We start from the raw sequence: 19332 nt of genomic DNA, 5'->3' as shown, positions 1-19332 counted from the left end.
CTTGTGACAGTCCTTGCCACGGACACCTTGATTACTTCATCCTCTATCCTTCAACACTATGTGCAACTCCCAGGATTGGCTGCTCACAACCATCTGTGAATCAGACCCTACCTGGGTCAAGAGCCCTTAAAAACTGGATGTTGCAAGCATTCTTTTCTCTCTCAAAATTCCTCCTTATCCATTTGATCTAGATGCTATGTTACTTGTGAGGAGAACATATGTCCAAATGCAAGTAACCACACAGGGCAGATTAGGAGTAGTCAACTTTGTTGGGCCAACGGCCAGGCGTGACAGGTGTCGTAGTTGAAAACAATGGGCTATCTCTGGGTTCGATGAACTTGAAATGTTGCTTTGTTTTTTCAACACACAGCTTTGCCTTTTCCCTTTTATTTCTCTTAAACCTTGTTCTTAATAACCTGTCTGAAAATTACAAGATGAGTCTGTTGGATCAAGCCAATGGCTCATCTAATCCTGCATCCTGTTCTCACAGTGGCCACGATCTCTTTGACCCATGTTCCTCATTCGAGTCTAGGGAGAATTTGAGGAAAACAACCTTCCCTGCTTTGTGGAGGGGAAGAGGTAATGTGCTGGATGCTCTCTCATCTCCATAACTAATACTAATCACTCATAGCTTTGAGAATTTGCTCCTATCTTCAGGTCAGAGGAGGCGGCGGCAGTGGAACATGAGATATTCCTTTTCCCAGGCATTCAGTATCAACCAACCAATCCCTTGATTATGGTCAATGACCAATAAGGCATTCAGAATTTCGAGTGCTGCGTTCCATATTTTGGTGGGGAATGTTACATGAAAATGCTCACAGGATTCAGTCTTTTTTCAAAAGCAGCTCAGTCCCCTTTCAGGACCATTATTTTTCCTCACTTTCTTAATCTCCAGTGGATATCCTGGGGAAGCATATTTCATAATCCTGGTGCCACTACGGGGAAAGAAAACACTTTGCGTCAAGTGCCTGCCTGTCTCTCAAGACCATGAGCCCAGTCTCTGGTGCTGACCTTAAAAGTCAGGGGTGGGGCAAGATCATGTTCAGGCTGGCAGCAACTGCTTCCCCTTGCAGCAGTGAACAAGCAGGAGTGGTAAACAATCACTTACCATCAGCACCCCGAAGTGTGTGAGATGATTGCATAAGCAGACAGTCTCATTTTCATTTGATTCTGCTTGCGCAAGGCAGCCTGTAGGATTCCACCCACCTTGGCCCTCTAGATAAATTGGGAAAGACAAACAATTATATTATTTGTTATTACCAGAATAATTCCACTTTCAATCACAACATGCACAGCATCTTACAAGGATTGTTAAAAATACAAATAATATAAAATCGACAATAAAAGCAGATTTTTTAAAAACACACACACAACAACAGCTGGATTGTAAGTGTAGAACAGCAATTAGGAGACTCAACTTGAATAAGAAATTAATTATTAATTTACTATATAAAACCTACTAAAATAAAAAAGGGATTAGCAACTACTTGACTAAAAGAGAGGTGGGCTCAGTGGATTTCTAGAAGAAGGAAACTTCATAATCGTGATACCAACACTGAAAAATCAGTGGGATCTGCTCAAATCTGTTTATGACTGGTCCAAAAAGAAGGGCGTGATGAGTAGTTTGGCTTATCCTCTCTTCTACAAATGGCACAATTATGTGTCTATTAACTCTGTTAAAGCATAGTTTTCATTTTCTATTTTTCAACACAAAGCTTGTCATGTTTTATTTATTGATTTTTTTTAGGGTTGTATAAGGACACAGATAACAACAGTATACAGTGAGCACCTGAATTTAAGGTTTTGAAAGTTTCCTCGAGGTATTATTATACCATGGTTTTGAAGAAAAGAATGTTGCTGGAACATTGCTAATTGTATTAGAGAAATTTCAAACAGCAGGAAAAAAAATTAATTGCATTATTCTTCCAATATAATAAATGAAAATTTTCCAAAATAAAAAACTTACTGTTTCTGTTCATATCCCAAAAGACACAGGTGGGTTTAGGAGCCTTCTAGATATTTACACATGTAAAATAAAAAGAAAAATAGCATTAGCAAACAGATGAGAACCGCAGGTTCTCCTTGAGAGTTTTTGAAATATTTGTGCAAAATGTGCAAAGCTCTGCCCCCTTTAGGGGCATACTTAGGGATGCTTGTGCATCTATAACACAGTTGCTTAAGGACATGTACTCATTTGCTCAAACTTTACAAGTTTCCTGAGATAAATCCTAGTGTTGCCACAGCAAACACACAACTGTACAGAGTTGCTCTTAAAAAAGTTAAGAGAATGTTAACAGATTTAATAGACTTTATTATGGCTACCACAGCTTTGCCAGAAGAACATGTGTTTGTGAAATCCACATTTCTACTTTCCTCTAATTTCATTTGGCTATGGGTGACATTACTGATTTTTAAAAGCAAACAAATGATACAGCTTTCTCACCTGGATTTTATCCTGCTTAACTGTGTGCTTAATTGTAATCTTCACAGAATCCTGAAGATCACGGATGGTACTATTGCCAATACTGCATGCCACCACATAACTGGTTAAGTTGGTGTGAGCTTCTGCATCCTTCGGAAAATCAATTTAAATGTTTATAAGCAAAAATAAAAATAAGAATTATTAGCTTGGTAATTGAGTTTGCTTTGCTTTGCCAGAATGCTTAAGTTGCCAGCATGTTAACACTTAATGTAGCTCATTATAAGAGCATCCTGTTTGCAACATTAAATTTTTGCTTTTCCTCACAGAATCGTTGCTACTTCCCTTATTATTGCAACATATAGTGTTATAAGGACAGCTTGTACCATAATTTCCATAAAAAATTCTCTCTCAGTCACTTTGTTCTGAGGCTAAGCAGAGTTAATCCTCAAACAATGCTGATTATATCCTATTCTGATATAGTTAGATCACTTCCCAAACCAAGAACGCAATCGTTTTCTTATCTTATTAACAAAACAGTCTCCAGGGGAAAGAGTTAATCTTTATTTTTTGGCAGTAAAGATGCTTGTAACATAAAGCATTTATTCCTTCTATTAGTACATGCTACCATGCAATGAATGTCCTAGATAACGGAGATAAGATTTCCCAGAACTGCCCTTTGAGGGTCCTTGTGCATCTACCTATCCATTTTAATGCACTCCATAGTTTGAGGTGATTGACATATTAAAATCACAGTAACAGCACAAACAATAATACAATACAAAACCAGCATTTACAAAAGAAGCAGCAATAAACTGAAAACCCAGAATTCTATTAGTCAACAAGTAGAAAACTCCATTCATCAGCTGAAAGATAAATCCATTATATCTCATCTACATAGATGAGAGACGATGTCTAGCATAATAAAAAGTTGCACTGTTTCAAAAGGTTCCCTGCCAAACACAAGAACACTTTTTAAACTCAAATGTCAAAAAGACCTAAATATAAAAGGAAGCAAAGTCACAAGACTTTCCTAGGTTCAGTGTCTATAAGTAAGTTACCTAATCTGTTGATGTTTGAACTGTCCTTTGTATAGTAACATATTAGGGAATGTACAGGCCACTCTGAGGAAAGCTCATAAATTCAAAGAATGGTACTTTGAGGGGATACCTCTTCAGTACCAGCTTTTGCTCCATTCATGTATGTTAAGGGGAATGAATTATTCCTTCACGGCCTCCAAGGAAGTTTAGATAAGTATCATAATTTTAGGACTCTATGGCAGGGAAGACAGGTGGCACATAAGATCCACTCAAAAGAACAACAGATACAGGTGGGAAGGTTTTTTGTGGTTTCTGTGCAGTATTTTATTAGGAAAATATTAAATTGCCTTATGTAACTAGGATATGAAAATGTAGTTTTTTTATTTATTTATGTATGTTATTTAGATGCTGCTTGTTCATCAGCATGTCAAAGTGGTGTACATAAAAAAATTAACCAATACAGGCTATTGCTAACTTGGATGACTGCACATATGGCTTCCTGAATGTCAGGAATCATGTTCATAGTGCTGCTATACACACTTCTGAGATATGAGCTCTGCGTGCTGAATGCACATCTGTTTAGTGGTCTGAAAAATCTCACTAAAGTATTATACGGTACAATCCATTCCAAGAGCCATTTGGCTTCACACATCTTTTAGCCTCCAAAACATAGAAGGGGGCATTTTTCCTGTGGACAAGGCTCATCCTATCCAGAAATATTAAGTCTACCTATAACATCTAGAACATTAATAACTCTTTACCAGTCACCATTTGAGTATGCTAACAAGATGGGTAGACTTGTGCCATTGTTAATGTGAAATCGGTCCATTTCATGTCCTCTGGAAACATGTAGAAGGAACAAGTGTTTTATAGCGAAGTGCTAACCCCTGCCAGCTCACTATGTACTTTGGAAGTATTTTTCTCAAATGTTTGAAATCCTTCAAGAAATTTTGAGACTTCTATACAAATATTTGAAAAGCACTGTTCACATTTTCCTGTTGTTGTTCTCCTTCTTCCCTGAAGGTCCTCCTACCTTCACCAAGTAAAATAATAGCAAATATTTACCTTCCACAAATAGAATGATGACCTACTGTCCTATTCCAAATGCATTACTAAGTGATAATTTAGCACCATCCAGCAGAAAGCTGGATCCCCTTTCTTGACTTCTGATGTAGCCAAAGGGAGTTAGCAACTATCCACCTCTACTATTAAACTAACTTGGGTCTCCCATTATGTCCATTAGTTTAAACTATGGTTTGTTAACAGGTCATAAACCAAGGATCGGTCCGCAATAGTTTGGGCAATCCATATGCGAAATTAGCCAGAGTTCTTTCAAGTGAGGACTAAACAGGGAACACTAGGTGGATTAAAAGTGGAAGGGGATGCATGGATCTGCTTCAGGAAGAAAGGCAAGTGTATATGATCTTGAGGCTGCTGCTGCTCATGCATGTAGTGCTAAACTATAGTTAGAGAAGGAATACCCAACCATTTTTTGGTCTTAGGGACACATTTGAAAATCAAACAAACTGTTGTGAGCACCAGGGAAAAAAACCTCCAGAAAAACTGGTAATGCTCATCAGAACCACCCCCAAACACACAAAGCCCTCATACCATACAAAACACTTCCAACCCACCACAATATTTTAAAAATGGGAAAATTAGGAGGGCAAGGAACTGTAACATGCTCAAACAGCTGTGTCTGAGAGCGTCATGGCGCCCAAAGACCCTAGGTATAGAGCTACTATGGTCCCTAGGAGGGCATCCAAGGGGCTATAGAAAGCATCAGATATCACTCTCTGAGGGTGAGGAGAGAAATCAGAGACAGAGCTTTTCTGTCAAATGTCTCCCCCCCCCCCCACAACCCTGAAAGTGTGCTGGCAGAAAGCATAGATACAAAGGATACATAGCTTTCTCAGTCTCCCAACATGCCCCCAAATCAAAGAGAAAAATATACTATCCCTGAAGCGGTCATAGTTTATTTCCCTATTGTAAAATAAAGAAGAATGTAAAAGGGAGGAGGGAAGATTGCACCTGAAATTAATTATATGTTACCATGACATAACAACATTTCCCCCAACAGTTATAGGACCCTGATTTTCCTGTTCACCGTAACTTTCTTTGCTGTCATTAGAAAGAAATTTTTAAAATAAATACTCTATAGATATTGTTGGGAATATTTAGGAAAGCATAGTGGGTCATAGTGATTTGCCAGGCTAGATTATGCTTAATAGCTAGCCTCAGTGCCAATAAAAAGCACAATAATATATTCCAACACAATGCTGCAGAGTTCTGCTGCGGATGTACTGGAGGCAAAGGTCATTTGAAATGATTTATAGGAAACAAGCTGCTTATTGAAAAACAAAGCTTCTTTCTTGAGCAGAGCTTCATTGCAATGTAAAAGACGTTTTTGCTGAGACATTACTAAAACTCAGCAATTCTTATCTGCATTTTTAAGGCAAGAGAACATTCCAAATCACTTATTTTAAGAACACTCTGTCCCTCAAATTGCCATAGTTAAACTGAATTTAGTGGCATCAGAGGTCTTTTGAAAACCATATCATTATAACCCAGGACCAGTTATTATTATTTTTATTCCCAGTGGATACGTAGGGCTGAATGCAACTATATCGTACTCTGAACAGACTCACTAGAATCAATAGGCATGGCCAACTTAACTCCATTCATTTCAGTGGGTCTATGTTGGATGCACTATTTAGACATTATATCACTATATGGCATAAAGCAGATCATATATGCTCAACTTCACATTCATTATATGGTCTCAGGCACAAAATACATGTGATCCTAATTGCATAGATAAATGCAATTTACACATAGGTTTTTTTAAAAAAGCATTTCATTTTTAGAAGTCATGCTTACAGTAGGGTTCCTGTATCTCAAAAGGTTGTTGAGCATTTTTGGCAAAATTTCCAAAAAAACAAACAAAAAGCCACACAAAAAACCCTTCAAGTTTTTGAGCTTTTTTAAAGGAATTTTGCCAAAATCTAAGCTTCCGACATTGGTTACTATACGTCCGGATTTTCCTGGACATTTCAGCCATTTCCTCCCAGACACTGCAGTATTCTGACTATGTCTGGGAAATTTCGCACGTTTTGCAACCCTAACTTTCAGTAGACCTACATAAACCAATGGGATTTAAGTTACTAAACAGAGGCTGCAGGGCGATTGTTGTTTGGACCTCTGCTGGAGGGAGAGAGAAGGTGGGGGGGGGGACCTCCTGCAGTTGCCCAGAACCATCTGCAGATGCGATTTACATTCTTGAGAACTTACATATAACTGCAGTTGCACAATTAAGACGACATTTAGTTTGTCCCTGAAAGAATCCTTGTGCTTAACAACTGTAAGCTTGGAGGACTCTGTTCACACAACTATGATCGCTGTTTTGTGTTTTTCAAAGTTCCCAGTCTCATAGCCTCCATGAATGTCAAATGAAAGCCATCCCACTTTCCATGTGTTCATATAATGCCTGATATCATCAATAATATCTCACTGGCATCACACAAGATAAACAGCAACGTGTTTCATGGTATTCTTAAATGGCACTTTTGATTTTATGTAAATGAAGTCATTAATGTTCCTGATTACCTGGAAGAGTCCATTTTTATTGAAAAAAGTAAACTGAGCTCTGGATACAGCTTCAAGTTCTTCTGGACTTAACTGGGTTAGTAAGCTTGGAGGTAAAGCAACTGAAGCCAGGGAATTATCTTGACTTTTGTCAAAACCAATCTGGAAAACAAAATTTGAGCATTTTTTCAACACTGAACAAGGCCAAGACTGACAAGGAGACTTATCCATAACAGACTCCAATTAAGATAGCCTAGACTGGGAAGTTAAATTTTGATGGATTAAGTTGAATTGGATGCTTTCTATATTCACTTTCTTCAATAAAGTTATGGCTTTTGAGCTCCAGCGCCTTGAATTAAAGTGCTGTTGAAAGCTCACAGTAGCAGTACAGGGTCGTATGAGTTAGGAGGAAAAATCTGGCAAGCAGGGCACCGCCTAAAAGCTTTACATTCACAATCTCAATATAAGGCATTCAGTGTAGTCAGTGGAGTTTTTGCCAATGCAAATTCATTAAAGGTAAGTTTGTTTGTATGTATATCTGTATGTATGTGGGTGTGTTTGTGTGTGGGTGTGGGTGTATATCTATCTATCTATCTATCTATCTATCTATCTATCTATCTATGCGCACGTTTGAATATGTGTCCTGTACCTGAAAGTCTGAAGCATTGTTTTGGGGGCCAACACTGAAAGAGGAGCCATTGAATGAAGTTGAATTCAAAGATGAAACACCAAGTGCCAAGTTCCGTGTTGAGATGCTCATGGAAGGCCCTGCAAACTGAATCTTCAGTGCTAAGGCATCAATTGTCTTTATAGCTCTAAAATCAAGCAGAACATCATCATCATTTTTAATCATTACAACAATTAGAATAAAAACAACATGACTGCCTCAAGGAAAGATTTTTGTCTTTGCAGTTCAAGCAGGTCCACTAGGAAGTAAATATTGTCCTGCCATTCATTTTTCAAAATGCCAATAAAACCCTGAAACACAGGCTATCCCAATAGCCACAACCCAGGTTCACCCTAGCGAAGTCACCTTGGACCAGTCTCTCAACACATGCATTTCAGATGTGGAGTGAAGAGGGTTCAAAGCTACACAGCTCCAGATTTGTACTGTCCCTTCAATGTCAGGCAAAGAAGCAATGCTGTCTCCTTTTCTCCTTTTCAACAACTTTCCTCCTTTTTAAAAACCTGGGGTAAAAGGTTTATGTGTATTCTTTTAGTTTCTTGTCTTTAATTTGAGTACAATTTTGTTACAGATGTTTTAATCATTTGTAATGATGCTGGAATTTATTAATAATCTAGTTACACAATAAAGACTGATCAACTCCTGTGAGACATTTGGGCCCCTATGTACTACTGTTGCCCAAGTAACCTGATCATGACTGCTCTTGAAAGCAATCACCTCTCTACCTGCATTATGATTCCCACTGGGCTCCTGGTCACATCTGTTCATTTTGCCTACGTTTCTATTTAGTGGATATAGAAATAAATAAATATTTTTTTATTTATACCCCACCCATCTGGCTGGGTTTCCCAGCCACTCTGGGCGGCTTCCAGCAGGAGATTAAAAATACATCAAAACATCAGTCATTAAAAACTTCCCTAAACAGGGATATAGCTTTAGCTAATGAGTTATAGCAATTTAAATCAGTTTAAATGGAGCACCTTTGTGTTTGTATCTATGATCTGAGAATTTATCAATATTAGTACAATGTCACATCATATTGTCTTTCTTATTCTGTTTCTTTTAACTGCTACATTTCCAGCAAATGCTTTTTTAACATTGAAATAATGGATTTACTGTCAAGCCCATGAATCCCAATGCTAGTATGTCTGAAATTTGGTTTTAGTTCTTTATTCACTTCACTTGGGAAAGTCATTTTTAAAAATCGAAATGAATGAGTACACCGAATACAGTATGTGTCCCTTGTGCACTATGAATTTATGAAAGACAAATATCCGGGGGGGGGGGATATATTTCAAATAAATGTTATTAAAAGCCACTCTTTTTCTGTTGTCTTTCAAGGAACACTTACTCAGAAGACGATGCTGCCAAAACACTATCAGAACTTGTGAGGATATTAGAAAATATTGTGACCACAGTAGAACCCAGGGATTCATTGATTTCTTCATCATTCACAATTTTTTTTAGCTTCTGGATGACATCATTGACTTTGTCTGAAGTCAGCTGCTGCCCTTCTCCTGTCAGATTCAGAAGCTGATTGGCTATATCAGCTGCATTATCTGAAAAGCACACACAAAACAAAATCTTAATAAAAAACAGTCCCAGAGGGGAAAAACCTCAACTGAAATGTAAAGTAAAGCATTCTGTACCAGACTACAAGAGAATATAACATAAAGAAAGCGATTTGCATTGTGTATTGATCCAGATCTAGGTTGTGAATCTGGAGCTGTAGGTGATTATGTTGAAATTAAGTGTGACTAAAACCACAGGAAACATTTAACTTAAGCCACATAACTCTGTGCTGAATTATGGACTTAGACCAGGCATGGGCAAACGCGGCCCTCCAGCTGTTTTGGGACTACAATTCCCATCATCCCTGACCACTGGTCCTGTAAGCTAGGGATGTTGGGAGTTGTAGTCCCAAAACAGCTGGAGGGCCAAGTTTGCCCATGCCTGACTTAGACCATGGGCGGGAATTGGTGGCTCATGGACTGATTCAGGCCTGCAGTACCCCACCCTCATCTTACCTCCATGCAGGTTTTAGGGCTTGAAAATTTGTCTCAGGCCTTCTCCCAAGCTTAATTGCAACATGGGGGTGGTATTTTGGGGGGGGGGATTAGAGCACCTTCTGCACAGTGATCACCCACTGAAAACACCTCCCCCTCACATACATAACTGATCTTGAAAACAGACTTCCATTTATGGGGGGAACCCCACAAAAAACTAAAATGCTTTTTCCAAGCCTATTTCCTGGCACAGGGGAGTATCTGTATATGTGCTAAATGTGTGTATGCATGCATATGTCAGTGCTGTACATTTAGGTGTGCGTGTGAGTTTGTTTATGCCGTATGTGTGTGAGACAATGTGGAGTGGCCCCACCCACCACTGGCAAGCACCTCCCAGAGGTTGATCAAGAGGGAATGTGACCCTTGTTCAAGAAAGGTTCCCCCACCCCTGCCTTAGACTTTAGGAAAGCACTCATACTTCTTCAGCAAAGTACTTCAAAAAGCCAGAGAGTCTAGTAACCAAGGTCTATAATAATGCTTCAAAATTAAATTCATTATATAACGGAAACCAAAAAACTTGCCTGTGCAGTTTCTAAGGTCAGGAGCACCCCAATATGATGTGTAATTACCTAGATTTAGAAAGCTAAAAATAAAAATAAAACAAGCATGATCACAGTAACATTGTTTGGAACAACAGGGTACAGAGGTTGTATTTTCTAAACTTCCAAACTTCCCAAACTTTTCATGTTGGTGACACACTTTTTAGACTTGCATCATTTTGTGACACAGTAATTCAGTTTTACTAGCGAACCGGAGGTTAAACTAACCCCTTTCCAGCCCTGGGAGGAGCGTGGGGAGCGTTTGCGTGACACACCTACACACTGCAGCCGACACACTAACGTGTCACGACACACAGTTTGGAAAGCTCTATTCTAGCATCTTATAGTTCTGCTATTCAAAAACTGGATGTGCCCAGATCCTGTGCATCCTCACTTCGTTGCTCCTGTTTTGTACCACTTCACATACTACTTTGTGCTTCAAGGAAACAGCAATCAAGGAACATTAGCTCAATCCTTTATCTTCTGTGATTCTTTTCTGCACTTTGGGAAAACTTCAAGCAAATGATGTTCAATATGTTGCTGTTCAAAATGTTGGGCCCAGTTTGGGGAATAAACCTGATGATAATATTATTATTAAGGATTACTCTGAAACATTAGATTGGTATGAACTCAGCTCATGAAAATCAAAGGCATATTTCTGGAGCTGGGAATTGTTATATTAGCCAAGAATATAAGCTGTAATGAAATGGGTTTGTTATGCATTAATTTTAACTCAACAGAATAGCTTTATTTATTCTACCATAGGGTAGGGAACGGTTTTCAAGATGAAGGACATACTCCCTGGTGGCAAGACTTTCAGGGGCTGCATGCCAATGGGGGTGGCGGCAAAATGGATGGGTCGGAGCTAGTACGCATACAAGCGCAGTCCAAACGTATTTGCAGAACTATGTACATGCATAAAGCACACACAAAGTTCACACGTAGACAGTACATGCATATTTAAATCCATACATACATGCTCATATATAGACGCCTCCTCACAATTGGGCTTGATATAAACAGTTCAACTTTTTTAAGCCTAAATGCTGGGGGTGGGAATATTCATGTAGACTACTGTTGGGAAGGGTAACCCTTCCTACCCCAGCCACACTCTTCACAAAGACCAACCCCCTCTTTCCTTCCCTCCCCCCAACAGCCTTAGATTAGACCCAACAGGAGGCTGTTTTAAAGTCCAATTGCCATGCAGGGAGATTATCAGTGTGTGTGTATGTGTGTGTCATAGCACATGGAAAGGAGAAATTTAACTCTTCTTTCCCCAGCTGTAGTCTACATGAGTATGAATTAAGCTTGAAAATAGTTTATTATTGACTTCAAGGTATGTGTTTTCAAACCTCAAACATGCATGGGGGGTTTCCATTGTGGGTGGCAGGTTACAGCACATGGGGAAGATTAATCTTCCCTCTCTGAAAATGCCTCCCTGTGCTGTTTAGCCTAATTATGGAGGAGGTGAGACTGTGGGCCAGATTGGGATGCATACAGGCTGCCTCCAACCCAGGGAACAGCAATTCTCGACCAGTGTACAATCTAATAAACTGTAAGTCATGTATTAGAAACTCTGTTCATAAGCATTACATAAAATCAATGGTGCAAAAATGTACAGTACTGGATCATATACAGGATGCAGGTAAAATATATATCTATGATAGACCTTTAAAGTACTACCTATGTTTTGTCCTGCTTTCTTCTATGGTAATGTTTATGCAGTCCATCATTTATAGCTTGTACAACTGTATTCTAAATCACTACATCTTTCTTTCACCACTACTCACTGTGCAATTTTTGAGCTCTTACCATGTTCTTGATGCATTCTGAGTAGAGCTGCCTTGGCATGGTGTGAAGTCAGTCACTGTTGGTCTGGTTTCTGTCCACAAGTAATTTAGTGGGTATTCTTCCCTCTCGCATTTTTCTACAAAATAGAACAAAAACAATGATGCAGAACAACAAAATCACTCACTCTCTCTGTCTTAAATTAGGCTCATTTGAAATTCTGATTCTTTTATACTGCCATTTTTTTTTACCTATCAAAAGCTACCTGAATCAGCAATTGTGACAGACACCTGTGTTTACAGATATTGCAGAATATAAGCTCCACACTTTCTCCATTGGTGAGTGATATAAAACAAAGAGCTTGAAAAATAAGTAACTGTACAACAGAATTCTCCCATTTAAAGCTAATTTATAATCTGATAAATCATTCATCTGGATTTTGTAAATCAATACTGAAGTTCTTCAAATAATTTTCAGTTTCCTTATTCCTGAATTGGTACTTTGCAATATTCAAAATGTAATGCTTGGACTGCATGAATTTAGAGGTAAATAACTGGTGACTGACAGACTGTATAACTCAGTTGTGCACAGCTATTCATGAATTAACAAAGGCCCTATTCAGAAGGATGGCAAACTGTATCAACTGAATATACAGTGAAGTCCTGAGATTGCTCATTCCAATCCTTCTCAAGTTCACTGTTACCACCCCATGATGTATGCCCATGATGTACACATGCACATATGTGCATATAAAGATAAGCCTAAAATCCTGCAATATTTACCCTTCAAAATCAAGGGAGAAATGCCTAGACACACATATGTGACCAACTTTTGAAATGGATTTTGAACTGGATTCACCCATAATCCAAAATTCATAAATATCTACATCAAGGTTACAGAAATTGTGGTCTGTGGGCTTCTAATGGTTGTGAACTTCATTCAGGTGGCCTGTGGCATGCCCACGTTAAATATTCATATTGATTTTTACTTTTATTGCTGCATTTATTTCTTATATTGTATTACAATCTGAATTATATGGAATGCCAACTGTAATACAATAAAACACAACATGTTAAAGTCTGAAGCATTTCTTCATATTCTCTCTCTTAAGAAAGTATATATGGTTAAAAACATCTTAGCAATGCAAAAAAAAAAAATATTTTTTTTGTCTTTCCTCAGGCTAAAGAAGAGTTTTTTAATGACTCAGCAGTTTTGGTTCAATGGTGCTATTAATACTATGACCTAATTTGTTTGATCACAGTTCACTACTTTAAACACATTTTTTATAAAAGCATAACCTGAAACAGCACTTTCAAAATGTTTTTCATGTTTTAAAAAACAAACTTTTCTTACACAGTGAATAGAAACATGTTGGAATTATAATAATTTTTATTAGGCAACCAAAACACAGAGAACCGCAAAGGTGAAGCTTTTTTACTTACCAATTGGATTAACATCCACTTTATCAAGTTTCAAGCCATTTCCCATAGTCTCATTGCTGCTTTTGAGTTTCTTCTCTATCATATGCTTTTCTAAACTTACATTGCTGGAAGAATTGTAAACCAGAAGAGCCCGGACATCAAAACTGCAAAGAAAATTGTCCAGTTGCTGAATCAGAATAAAACTGGCAACAGGTCATCTTAAATATGGAAGAAAAGCTTAATCATAGTATCTGCATTCTTTCATTCACCAAAAATAATGAAGAAACTCCTCCATGGATTCAACAACATTACAGTTTGTCATGTTAGAAATGCTGCTGTTTTTGCAATTCCTACCTTCATTCCTAGGATTTCACCTACTCTCCTGGAAAATAGGAATTAAAAGTCTTGCAAAAAAACAAAAACGAAAAAAACCCCAACTTACCTCAGGGAAGAAAATGAAATGCCAAAAAGTTGTATAGGATTATTTGTAGGAAGGGGATAAATGGTAGGAGTCAAATTTCTAGCCAACTTTTCTTAAAAAAGGTGTACATAAGGCGTTCAAATAACACAAACTTCAAAAACCAGCACATCCCAAATTAACTGTATACAATCAAACTAAAAACACAGTAAGATTCACAACATACATAACAGTCAACATCCAAAGAACAGCATTAAAAAACCCTTAAACAGACTGCTGAAAGCAGCAAATTTCCATTGTGTGCCAAAAAGAAAACAGCAGTGGAACCAGTAAACTTCCTTGGGAATTTTGTTCAGTTGAGCTGCTCAGACATAATACTAAAGCACGGTTTAGCATCTGGAGAAGGATCCTAGGCAAGAATTGGGACAGCACATTCCCCCTGGTGTGGTTGCAAGGAAGAGTTTGGAAGCATTTATTTCTGTTTTAGGTTTAACCACAGTTTACCATGTCATTTGAAGTGGACAAACTGATGAAACTTAACTATGGTTAGCAGAAACAAGTCAACTTCACACCTCAGTTTTATATGTTTTGCATTGCACTTTCTTTTTTAATTGAAGCAAAGATAGGGAATGCCTGGCACTCAGACTGATACTTTCTCACCTAAAAAAAATGCTCAGCTGCAGGGCACACAAAATACCAAGGCTTGAATCCTACATTTCTGTAAACAGATATCTGCTCATCATTTGCTCCTGATGAGAGAAGAGTAGAGGGGCAATTTTTCTATTTAGTTTCATTGTGCTTCCATTGAAATCAATGTGATAAATTAGTCATGACTTAATAGAAGTAGCACTGATTTCAGTAGGAGTGAGGGGCTCATCCAGATTTTTTAAGCCATGTCCGAGAGGGTTTTGTTTTGTCCTTTTCCCAATAAAACTAGTGTTTTACCTCTGAATTGGAGCAAATGGCAATCCGCAGAAAACCCGCTTGAACAAGGAGCTTTAAAGCCTGGACCTGGGCCTGGACAGCACAAAAGGAAGCCTGGATGAGTTGTAAGTGAAACTAAGGAAGGACTTCAATGTAGCACTAAATATATTGCTCTGTTAGCACAAGCATTTCTGGTTGCTTGATTCAAGGCTATCACCTCTGCTTCCCCTCTGCAAAGTTTCATGTGTTCTCCCAAGTGCCCCCCCAGTCAATCTGAGGGGGTGGAGGAGGAGGAGGAGGAGGAGGAGGAGGAGGAGGAGGGAAAGCCCATCTGCACTAGCAGAATCCCTTGTATGGGCTTCCACTGGAAGATCTTATCAGGAGATTCACAGGAGGTTCACAAATTCCTAATCTCTTCCAATACTCTTAGTTGAATACTTTGACATTCATTGTTGTTATCAACATCATATCTATGAGTCAAGGATACCTACTCTTAGGAATGAAGTTTATTTATGAATATTTATTCATGAATAAATTCATAAATGAATTTATTTATGAATGTGGCGCTGTGGGTAAAACCTCAGTGCCTAGGACTTGCCGATCGTATGGTCGGTGGTTTGAATCCCCGCGGCGGGGTGAGCTCCCGTCGTTCGGTCCCAGCTCCTGCCCACCTAGCAGTTCGAAAGCACTCTTAAGTGCAAGTAGATAAATAGGGACCGCTTTATAGCGGGAAGGTAAACGGCGTTTCCGTGTGCTGCGCTGGTGCTGGCTCGCCAGCTGCAGCTTCGTCACGCTGGCCACGTGACCCGGAAGTGTCTCCGGACAGCGCTGGCTCACGGCCTCTAGAGCGAGATGAGCACGCAACCCTAGAGTCGGACACGACTGGCCCGTACGAGCAGGGGTACCTTTACCTTTTACTCTTAGGAATGAAGTTTATTTATTTATTTATGAATGTATTTCCTTATTACAGATATTTATACCCCACTCTATTAATCCAAACTTTCAGAGCAGCTCACAGTTAAAACAATTCTAAAAAGTATTTTCTTGTAAAGTATGCAGTTTTAGGAAATTGTTCTTCAACAGTTTGTTAAATATGACTGGTGCTTTTATATGAGTGGGTTGCTGGTTAATCAGTAGTAAGAACATCTATTCACTGTAGTAAGATTAAACATAGACCATGGGCCTAAAATATTATAATCAAGTAGGGTAATTGAAGCAAGCACATGTTTATTGAGCTGATAAGTAACAACCAAGTCGAAAGACTGCAAAGCTGTTTGCAAAATAAAATGGGGAATCTACACAGGGAAACAGAGGAGCCCTTAGGAAGATGTATTTCTTACCCATGTGACCCAATCTTGGTCATATGGCTACACCTAGGATCTGTAGGATCTTTCAGGGAAAAGCAGCAGCAGCAGGAACAGAAATGTGTGCCATTACTGTGATGTCAAAAAGGGCATGGCATCAATGAATTACACCAATACACATGCAAATGATATTTGTGTGTGAAAGTGTGTAGTCAAAGAAACTACAGTGGTACCTTGGGTTACAAACACCTCAGGTTACAAATACTTCGGGTTACAGACTCTGCTAACCCAGAAGTAGTACCTCAGGTTAAGAACTTTACCTCAGAATGAGAACAGAAATTGCGCTCCGGTGGCGCGGCACAGCAGGAGGCCCCATTAGCTAAAGAATGCACCCCCGAAATGAATTAAGTTTGCAACCAGAGGTACCACTGTACCAGAAACAAATGCCCTCATCATCATATTAACCTTCATTTCAACTCTGCTCTCTAGCTGAACCCTTGAATTGGGAAACAGAGAAATACTGAAATAGGAAAATTAACCATTACACATTACAATAAAAACCAGCTAAATGTCACCATCTTGTTCAGTTAATAATTAACTAAAATTTGTGTTGTCACACTTCTGCTGTCCAGATATATTTTTAGGCTGCACCAGGTGCTGATAAAGACATGCACTTTGGGACTGGGCAAACATGCATCTGTCATTGGCTCATACATAGTGAGCAGTATGTACTTTGGATCACTTTGGTGCAGATTACTAAGTGATGTAAGATGACCAAGTATTTCTATATTGCATTTTCCTTTACGCTTCCTGAGGATGTAATTTTTCATGTCACTTCTTTCACTATCCCTGTGTTTGAAGAGTTCAGTTTCTAATTATATAGGTTTTCTTACTGAGAGGATGAATGAATAGGGCTTTTTTGAAGGTAGCTGTGAAGCGCAAGAGAATAGAGCAGCAGCAACAAAAAGTAGAAAGGTTGAAGGCACTTTAATTTTACAAATTAAGCAAAGGTATAGATTCAGTTTGCATTATTCTGTCAGAAGTGTGGGAACTGCTTCACAAATGGCCTCTTCTCACCTTGGTCTAGGACCAACTTGCCCCTTAAGATGAAATACCACCCACTGAACTTCTCTCATTGTGTAATCCCATGGTGCTGGGAGCAGCACATGTGAATATCACAACTTCGTGAGACACATGGGTCTTTCCTATTGCCCTTCCTGCAGAGTGTCAATTGAAATCAATATGGTTCTACATAATTTGTACCATCCATTTTGATGGGACATTCTCCACTGGTGCGGGACCATAGAATAGAGTGTGAATTTCCATGCTGCTACTACTGCTGCTTTGTGGGTGGGTGGGTGTGTAGGCCACTGAATACAGGAACCACAATGATGGGACCAAATGTATGCTTCTATACCATCTGAATGCTGCTTTCTAACGTTCTCAAACAGGACCCATACAACTGGCCCCATTCACTGAATTTCCTTGTATCAAACACAGAGCAGCTTGAAAAAAAGAAGAGCTTTGCTGGACCAGGCCAGTGGCCCCTCTAGCCCAGCATCCTGCCCTCAGAATGGCCAACCAGATGCCCATGCGAAGCTTGCAACCAGGACCTGGGGGGGGGCGGGACAACACTCTCCCCTCCTGTAGTTTCCAGCAACTTGTACGCAGAAGCATAATGCCTCTGATCATGGGCAGTATGGAAAATATCTCTCACACTGCTACCCAGGTAAGTGTAAATTGTCCGTCACATTCTAAACAATTATTTCAGCACCTGATGAAATTAACAAGATTATCTGAATTATTTTGGAGCCCATCAACGTAATTTTACCTTTGATCATTTGTGCTTCTCTTTTCCCTTACTCCTTCTTTCACAGTACTCAGCTGAACGCTACAAAAACAAGAGACACAAATGTTAAAGTTTGAGGGGAAATAACCTTACCCAAGAGAATGGTAACTTGTCTTTTGTTTCACTCGTAGCAAGCATTTACCTTATATTGACCACATATACAGTGTAATTCCAATTCTGAAAGGTGCGATTTAGCTGGAAAACAAAAGGACATCATAAAGGTTGAAAGACATGTACTATATGGCAGAAATGTACATCTTGCTTTGCCTTCACTTTAGCATTACAGTGTTGTATGATAAAAGCAATTTTGTGCCAATTTTGTATGTGTGACCTTGTGTGAACCTTCAGAGTGAGCACGACATTTTTGTCTTGAGCAATGGGTCAGTAATAGCAAAAATACCATCTTTAAAAATTCTGGAAAAATAAGGCAGAGATCCATGCTCAACAAATACAGCAAGACAACAATGAGGAAATCACAGGCATATAAAGGACTCTGCACGTAGAGACTAGTGTACAAAACTTTATCCTGTCTGTACCCTCACTATAGCCATAAAATACTGAATCTAGGTTAGAGAAAAGGAGAGATCTCAGATTTTACAACATAGTGATAGTCACAGAAGTATGTTGTCATCCCCACTTTTGGACAAACTTTATGGAACCTGTTATCCTACAAATGCAGTTGCTTTGGTCAAGTTAACCAAGGATGCAGGCAGAGTGCCCATGAAAAGAGCAACTGGGAAGGTATTGTAGTGATTCTCCACATATAATTCTTTAATGGAACTTGCATTTGATGGTTTTAATCCTTTCATTCTGCTTCAATATGAGGCAGTCAATTAGGTTCTATATTCGTTCTCAGTCCAACAATACAAAATAAGCAGATACAAAATATGAAAACAACTGTTTACATCACAGCTGTTAGGGCTTGCTTTGCAACAGAGAACTGTTTGCACCCCAGCCATAACAGTGGGAGGCTAACCTGTTGCCCTCTAAATGCTGCCAGACTGCAACTCCCATAATCTCTGAGCAATGTCCACTTTTGGCTGGGGTTTATGGGTACTGGATTCCGGAAACATCCCTACATTACAGCATGCCTTGGAGAATAAGTTTCTAAGTTCTAACATGTGCATTGTTTTGAATTGTGTATTTGTTAAATTGAATTTGAATAATAATGAGCAGAGGAAGAAGTTTATAGAAAAGCCTAACTTACCCATTCTGCAACTGCATTCTGAACACTTGACTCTGATTCAAGGTTGGAAGTATAGACAGTAATGGCAATTCTGTAGAACAGTCCCCC

General features: G+C 39.0%; 1 protein-coding gene across 12 annotated transcripts in view; it reads right to left on the bottom strand.

Moving 5' to 3' along the window:
• The window catches only part of ADGRG6 (adhesion G protein-coupled receptor G6), a 93969-nt gene that overhangs the window by 25910 nt on the left and 48727 nt on the right, over positions 1 to 19332 (bottom strand). For all 12 annotated transcript variants that reach the window (XM_083607604.1, XM_083607612.1, XM_083607606.1 and 9 more), the window contains 12 exons: positions 19246 to 19331; positions 18181 to 18233; positions 18021 to 18080; positions 13565 to 13707; positions 12147 to 12261; positions 10317 to 10378; positions 9081 to 9288; positions 7694 to 7859; positions 7066 to 7206; positions 2444 to 2572; positions 1967 to 2012; positions 1109 to 1215 (listed from right to left, as the gene is read on the bottom strand). In XM_083607604.1, the coding sequence (XP_083463730.1) occupies positions 1109 to 1215; positions 1967 to 2012; positions 2444 to 2572; positions 7066 to 7206; positions 7694 to 7859; positions 9081 to 9288; positions 10317 to 10378; positions 12147 to 12261; positions 13565 to 13707; positions 18021 to 18080; positions 18181 to 18233; positions 19246 to 19331 (1316 nt within the window). The remainder of the gene's footprint in view (positions 1 to 1108; positions 1216 to 1966; positions 2013 to 2443; positions 2573 to 7065; positions 7207 to 7693; positions 7860 to 9080; positions 9289 to 10316; positions 10379 to 12146; positions 12262 to 13564; positions 13708 to 18020; positions 18081 to 18180; positions 18234 to 19245; position 19332) is intronic.

Source organism: Podarcis filfolensis (genome assembly GCF_964270895.1).
Source record: "Podarcis filfolensis genome assembly, chromosome: 3".
Lineage (NCBI taxonomy): Eukaryota > Metazoa > Chordata > Lepidosauria > Squamata > Lacertidae > Podarcis > Podarcis filfolensis.
This window is presented reverse-complemented; position numbering and strand designations above follow the sequence as displayed.